The following is a 7,614-nucleotide window of genomic DNA, read 5'->3' as shown; positions in this document are numbered from 1 at the left end:
CTTATTTCTGTTGACCTCCCATTACACCCTCTTAAGTTGATTTACTTTAGATGTTGTGCACCTACAATTCAGGATTGAAACTGAGTTTTCTTCTTTTTCTTACCTCCCTAATCAACTGCAAACAGAGGAAACACAAGAGAAGGCAAAGCACCCTAGCTGATCATATTTCCTTCTTGCATAAAGGAAAATTACATCCATATTAGTTAGAGGTCCGAATCAGGTATTTTTACTTTCCAGTGATGTTTGATTGAGGTTATTGTCTTTGAGCTCTCCCTAGAAAATAAGGACTCCAACCCCAAAATAACACCAAGGGTGTGAAGCTGACCAGTTCACCAACTGCACACTGATGATGCCAAAGCACCCAGGCCACCATGGGACCCTGACATCTGACCCAGATCCTCTACTGATCCCGTGATCAGCCTCCCCTATTTTCCCGCAGGACAAAACCCTTACCTTACCTTCCTGTCTCTTTCCCTTTATAAGCCCCAGAACAGGCATCAGAAGGTGGGATCATTTTAGTCTGGCCGTCCCCTAGATGCCAGGTATCTGAATAAACCTTCCAATCCTTGCGCCAACTTTTGGACTTTTCAGTCATTTATTTAATGTGAGAGGACAAGCTAAGCCTGGCTGCTGCTAACAACTTAATGAGATAGGAGGTGCTCAGTTTCCACGGGCTCAGGTTGGAGGACACACCTCTGGGTTTCAAGCTATTCCCCAAGGCCCGAGGCCCCTCCTGAGGCCCCCCATTAGAGGAAAGCTACTGTTGCTAGTTGAACATATTTTCTGCACCAATGCAAGACCTCAGGGGGCTGACTGCAAATCCAGCGGCTGGGCATGCTTGGTAGAAAGGCGTTATATAACCCTAACAGCCGAACATGCTCAGTAAAGTGGAATTTATATTCATTAGATAGCATGAATACGTATTAGGTAGCAAAACTATAAAAGCCAAATCCCAGCAGAAGGCGGGGTTTCTGCTCACTTTCCTGGGGCCAACCTGCCCTTTGCCGGCTGAGGTGTGTGTGCTTTCTTTTGTATCAGACTTACTTAGGCAAACACAGCTGCTCACTCTCTTGAGCCGGCCTGCACCCTGTACTAGACTTTAAGTGTATATTTCTTACTTTTGTATTAAACCAGATGTGGGCCGTGATCGGTATCTGGAGCTAGGCCACACCCTCTCTGTGAAATCTGTAACTCTTATTCGTTACATTAAACCTGTTCTCACTTTCTACCATGACTCTGGTCTTGGATGCTTTTCTGTGGTGGAGTCAAGGACCTGGTAAGAGCATGACGTGGGTTAGTACCCGCTATCGGGCCTTCCGAGACCCCTTCTCCTCCAGCACAGCCAACAGTGTGTAAGTGTTCTCTTTTCTCCACATCCTTGCCAAAACTTATCTTTTATCTTTTTGATAATAGCCATTCTAACTGGAGTGAGATGGATCTCATTGTGGTTTTGATCTGCGTATCCCAAATCTTTATACAAAAGGATGAGGACTTTACAGCAAGTCAAAGCTGGGTCAAATCGGGACTCTGTAGCTTGTTTAACCTTGGGCAAGTTATCAATCCCTCTGAGCCATAGTCTCTTCAGCTGTAGAGTGGACAGCGTCATAGAACCTTCTTGTAGGGTCGTTGCCAGAGTTAAATGATATGGTATATGATTCTTGCCTACACATTAATTCTCCGCGTTGAGTGAATGGAAGAACCAAGCATTCAGCCATTTCAACAAGTTTACATTTTATTATAGAAACAGTAGGGAAAGGTTGAAAGCAGTCTGAAGGAAGAGTTGTGGGGGAACCCCTGCAGATGCTCACTCAGCTACTCCCTGGGCCCTCAGAGGTGGCTTCTCACCGTGCCTCTGAGCAGACAGGTGCTATTCCTCGAAGAACCCGATTTATTATCTTCCACGTTGGCAGTCCAGAAGACAGAGAGCTTTCTTGGGAGGTGAGAATACCTGAGAGATGGAGGGCTGGTGAAGGCTGAGCTGAGATGGAGCAGGGTCACTAGAAAGAACAGCAGGGATCACTTCTAAGGAAGGAAGAAGGGAAAGAGAAATGTATTTGTGCATTTGTTGAGGTCTTCATGCATTCTCAAACTCCTCGTCCTCCACCTCCCACCTGGGGCTCTGCCTGACCTGCCCCAAGCCCACCCCCTCCTACCATCATTCTAGACCACTCTCCCAACTCACTGTGTTCCACCAACTTTGTCCCTAAACCCACCAGGCTGTTCCACTCCCTGGAACATGCTTCCCTCAGATCTCGTTGTGGCTGACTCCTCCCCATCACTCAGCACAAATGTCTCCTCCTCAAAGAGGGGCTCTTCTAACCACCCAGTCAAGCTGCCCCCTCCGTTTGCTGTCTGTCACAGTGCCCTGTCAGGCCTTCACATAACTCATACAAGTACGACTGCTTGTTTACTCCCTGCCCTCCATGAAAGTGGGACCTCCTCAGCTGTGGCAGCTCTGTACCTGCCACCTGGCACACTGGAGTTGCGCAGGGGTGTGTGGGGAGCGAACATATAAGGTTTGCTTCTGGGAACTGGAGTCCCAGGGATAGATCAGGTACACTTCTTGCTCCCAGAAGAGCTAACAGTCTGGTGCAGAGGTCCTCAAACTATGTCTCAGAGAGCTGACTCCAGCCTGTGGCCCCCCCACTTTTTTTTCAAAAAAGATGATTGGTAAGGGGATCTTAACCCTTGACTTGGTGTTATCAGCGCCATTTTCTCCCAAGTGAGCTAACCGGCCATCCCTTTATAGGGATCCGAACCCGTGGCCTTGGTGTTATCAGCACCGCACTCTCCCAAGTGAGCCACAGGCCGGCCCTCTGTGCCCCTTTTAATAAAGTTTTTCTTTTTTGTAATTGAAGTAAAATGCATATAGTATAAAATTCATCATTTTAACCATTTTAAAGGATACAATTCAGTGGCTTTTAGTATATTCAAGAAGTTGGGCAACCATTACCACCATTTAACCCAAAAAAGAAACTCTTTAAGCAGCCACTCCCCCATTGCCTCCTCTCTCTCAGCCCCTGGCAACTACTAATTGGCTCCCTGTCTCCATGACTCTGCATATTCTGGATATTTCATATAAATGGAATCATACACTATGTGGTCTTTTGTGTCTGGCTTCTTTCACTTAGCATATTGTTTTCAAGGCTCAACCACATTGTAGCATGTGTCAGTGCTTCATTCCTTTTAATGGCTGAATAATATTCCATTGTATGGATACACCATATTTTGTTTATCCAGTCACCAGGTGATGGACACAGTCAGGCCCATCTGTTTATGTATTGTCTATGGCTGTTTTTGAATATAACAGCAGAGCTGAATAGTTGTAACAGAGACCATGGCCTGCAGAGCCGAAAATGTTTACCATTTGGTCCTTCACAAAGAAAGTTTGCCAACCTCTGGCTTAATGGGTCAGATGAACGCTATTGTACCAAAATAAAAATATGGTGTGACTAGTGGTTGAAAGTATAATTGAGGAGAACCTGAAGCACCATTCACCACCATTTATTTTATTCAACTGTCTTCCCCAGTGGAATCGGAAGAACTGGTGTTGGCTTCCAAACCAAAGCCATGTTCAGGTGAATCTTGAGGACTGAGGAGGAGTGTTTTTAGACAGACAAAGAGAAATAAATGCTGTTCTAGCTAAAGGGACCAGTATGTGCAATGGCATAAAGAGATGAGAAAATGTGGTGTTCTCAGGGGAATCATAAATGGTTTAATATGGACAGGGTGGGGTGGAAGGTGGAAAGAGATGTGGAGAAAGGGTAGAGAAACAGGAAAAGTCCAGAACCTGAGAATCCTTGAACACATGCCAAGGAGTTGAACTTAATCAGGAACTGCAGGGATTTTCTACCATGTTCTGTGAAACCCTGGGATCCTTTAGGGATTCCGCAAAGGTTTGCTTTGACTCTCATTTCAAGAATGAAAATATGTTTACTAGTTGTGATAAAATGTAGCATGTGCACTAGACATTTTTATTCACTGGAGACCTACACCAACCTGTTGCATGTTTTNGCCATATTTTGTTTATCCAGTCACCAGGTGACGGACACAGTCAGGCCCATCTGTTTATGTATTGTCTATGGCTGTTTTTGAATACAACAGCAGAGCTGAATAGTTGTAACAGAGAACATGGCCTGCAGAGCCGAAAATGTTTACCATTTGGTCCTTCACAAAGAAAGTTTGCCAACCTGTGGCTTAATGGGTCAGATGAACGCTATTGTACCAAAATAAAAATATGGTGTGACTAGTGCTTGAAAGTATAATTGAGGAGAACCTGAAGCACCATTCGCCACCATTTATTTTATTCAACTGTCTTCCCCAGTGGAATCGGAAGAACTGGTGTTGGCTTCCAAACCAAAGCCATGTTCAGGTGAATCTTGAGGACTGAGGAGGAGTGTTTTTAGACAGACAAAGAGAAATAAATGCTGTTCTAGCTAAAGGGACCAGTATGTGCAATGGCATAAAGAGATGAGAAAATGTGGTGTTCTCAGGGGAATCATAAATGGTTTAATATGGACAGGGTGGGGTGGAAGGTAGAAAGAGATGTGGAGAAAGGGTAGAAAAACAGGAAAAGTCCAGAACCTGAGAATCCTTGAACACATGCCAAGGAGTTGAACTTAATCAGGAAGTGCAGGGATTTTCTACCATGTTCTGTGAAACCCTGGGATCCTTTAGGGATTCCTCAAAGGTTTGCTTTGACTCTCATTTCAAGAATGAAAATATGTTTACTAGTTGTGATAAAATGTAGCATGTGCACTAGACATTTTTATTCACTGGAGACCTACACCAACCTGTTGCATGTTTTTCATGCAGACCTTGGAAAAATCTCTGTTACCCGAGGAGTGTGCTGAGATCACAAGGTAAGCTGTTAGATAACTGTTACCGTCTGCAACTACTTATCTCTGTGGGTTAAGATTTTTCTCCACATAGGACAATCAAAAGAAAACACTGGAAAAAATTGGATGATAAAGGCTAATATAAGATGGCAAAGACCATCTGTACCTTCCGCTTGCAAATCTCATCAGTTGTCTTCATAATAAGTAAATGTTACCCAGTTAATCTTATAAAAGGTATTTTTGGTAATAAAAAGCCACTTTACATTTTTTATATGTTGGGATCCTATGAAAGATTTCATTAGAAAAGTGTTCTGATTTTATTTTCTTTTAAAGTTGGGAAACCACTGATATAGTTGGTGAGGTTCCACTGTTGGGCTTTAAGCAGGGATGCAGAGGTTACGTGATCGAATTTGCATTTTTAAAAAATGAGCACTCTGGCTGCTGGACAGAGGATGAAAGTTAGGCAGGGCAGTAGAGACCAGGAAGGAGGCTATTTGTAAACACCCAGGTAAGAGAAATCTCATATCTGTTCATTTCTCTTCCTCTCCATCTCCAGACCTTGGCCTAGCCCACGATGTCATGGAGACTAAGTAGCCTCTTAACTAGTTTCTTTACTTCAAATCACTGGAACATGTCCCTCTCCCACTGAAAGTTTTTCTGTGGCTTCCCATGACTCTTAGAACCGAGTCCAAAATGCTTGCTATGGTCTTCCAGGTTCGGAGTGGTCTGCTTGTGCACAACCCCCAAACTCCTCCAACAGTGTTCTCTCACGTCCTACCTCTGCTCCAGCCTCAGCCCCAGGCACTTCTAGGTCACTTTCCACCAGGGTCTTTGCACAAACTGGTTCCTTCACCTGGAATCTCTTATCTGTTTTCAGTCTGGCTGACTACTCCTCGCGCTACAGATCTTTGATTTAATGTCACTTTCCCCAAAGAGGCTTTTCTTGACCACCCAACAATCCAGAGTAGAGTTCTTTGATTTTCTTCCTCATAACATCCTGTGCTTTTCCTCTGTAGCTCTAAGTATAACCTGTAATCACCTATTTATTTGTTTTCTGTCTCCTCGTGAGCACAGGAATCTTGTCTGCTCTGTTTACCACTAAATCTGGGATTCATCAAAGAGTAGTTGCTCATTAAAAATTTGTTGAGTGGGTTTCTCAATAAGTTAAACATAGAATTATCATATGACATAGCAATTCCACTCCTAGGTATGTAAAATAATTTAAAACAGATGTTCAAACAAAAACATGAACATGAGTGTTCAAAGTAGCACTATTCACAATAGTCAAAAGGTAGAAGCAACTCAAGTGCCCATCAATGGATAAATGAATAAACAAAAGGTGGTCTATCCATGCAAAGTAATATTTATGAGGTCCTTCAAAAAGTTCATGGAAAAATAGAATTAAAATATAACACAAATGTTTTCGTGAACTTTTTGAAGGACGCTTGTATTCAGCCATAGAAAGGAATAAAGTACTGACACATGCTACAACATGGGTGAACCTTGAAAATACGCTGAGTAAATAAAGCCAGACACAAAAGACCACAAGGTATATGATTCCATTTATACAAAGTGTCCAGAATAGGTGAGTCAGTAGAGACAGAAAGATTAGTGGTTGCCAGGGGCTGGGGGAACGACTACTTAGTGGGTACAGAGATTCCAATTGGGGTAATGAGAAATTTCTAGAAATAGTGGTGATGGTTGCACAACACTGTAAATGTACTAAATGCCACTGATGGTAAATTTTAGGTGTACTTTGCCACAATTTCTAAAAATTCAAAAGAAAATTTATTGAGTAAATTCATAAATGAATTCCTCCAGCTCTGTGTGAATTCCTCCACCATGTGAAATGTGTTTCATTGGCCATGTCAGGCCGTGGCTTGAAATTAAGGGTGATGAACTTGCAACTTTTCATACAACTCTGTGATTCTAGGATTAGAGGCTTCAATCCCACCTTCAGTTCCCTACCTCAAACTCTAGGCAATGGGACAAAGCCCCCCGCTCCAACCCAGCAGCGGACAAAAGCCCCTTCCCCCCATAGCATACCTGAAATCCACTTCTGGGCTACAGTAGTGGCAGTAACACTTGGGTGGTTGACGAAGGAGTGAACCAGGAACAGAGAAGGAAACAGTCAGGGTGAGGCAAGTCAACTTCCTCCCCTCCCTTCCTCCCTGCTCCTCCCCTCCTTTATTCCTGCCCTTCCCCCTCTACTCCTCTTGTCCTGCTGTGGCATCTCGTGGTCTTGCTGATCTATTCGGCCTCACCTCTCACTGCTCCCATGGTCTGCTACGTCTCCCAGCTCGTTCTCCTCATCACGTGAGTGGCGCCATTCCCTAGCCTGGGATTTCTCAACCTCAGCAGTGCTGACATTTTGACCTGGATCATTCTTTATTATGGAGAGCCGTCCTGTGCAATGTGAGCTGTTCAGCAGCATACCTGGCCTCTACCTACTAAATGTCACTAGCATCCCTTCCTCCAGTTGTCACAACCAAAAATGTCTCCAGACACTGCTGAGTGTCCCCAGGGTGACAAAGTCGCCTCCATCTGAGAGCCACTAGTCTAACCAAGGGTTCAAGTCAAAGTCTGGGGCTCATCTCTGTGACCCTCCATTTTGCTCATCTCTCACACTCAATCCATTAGCAGTTCTTGGAGAACTGCTATAAGGTTTTCCTTATCTGCACTACTGTCACCCAGTCTCCTGCGCTGGCCCTTAGACCTCCTTCTCTCAGGCTGTCTGTTCCCACTCATGCCCTGATTCCAACTGGCTCTCCACACA

At 44.2% G+C, this 7,614-nt stretch overlaps 1 protein-coding gene across 1 annotated transcript in view; it reads right to left on the bottom strand.

Annotated features, from left to right (window-relative positions):
* Positions 1–6,560: 6,560 nt before the first annotated feature.
* Positions 6,561–7,614, bottom strand: part of LOC103606343 — a 34,593-nt gene continuing 33,539 nt past the window's right edge. Inside the window, exons 6-7 of the mRNA XM_008590957.1 lie at positions 6,885–6,922; positions 6,561–6,606 (exon numbers count right to left, since the gene is read on the bottom strand). Of these exons, the coding sequence (XP_008589179.1) occupies positions 6,561–6,606; positions 6,885–6,922 (84 nt within the window). The remainder of the gene's footprint in view (positions 6,607–6,884; positions 6,923–7,614) is intronic.

This window comes from Galeopterus variegatus, unplaced genomic scaffold (assembly GCF_000696425.1).
Source record: "Galeopterus variegatus unplaced genomic scaffold, G_variegatus-3.0.2 Scaffold6505, whole genome shotgun sequence".
In the NCBI taxonomy this organism is placed as follows: Eukaryota; Metazoa; Chordata; class Mammalia; order Dermoptera; family Cynocephalidae; genus Galeopterus; species Galeopterus variegatus.
Note: the sequence above shows the minus strand (reverse complement) of the source record. Positions and strands in the feature narration are given on the sequence as shown.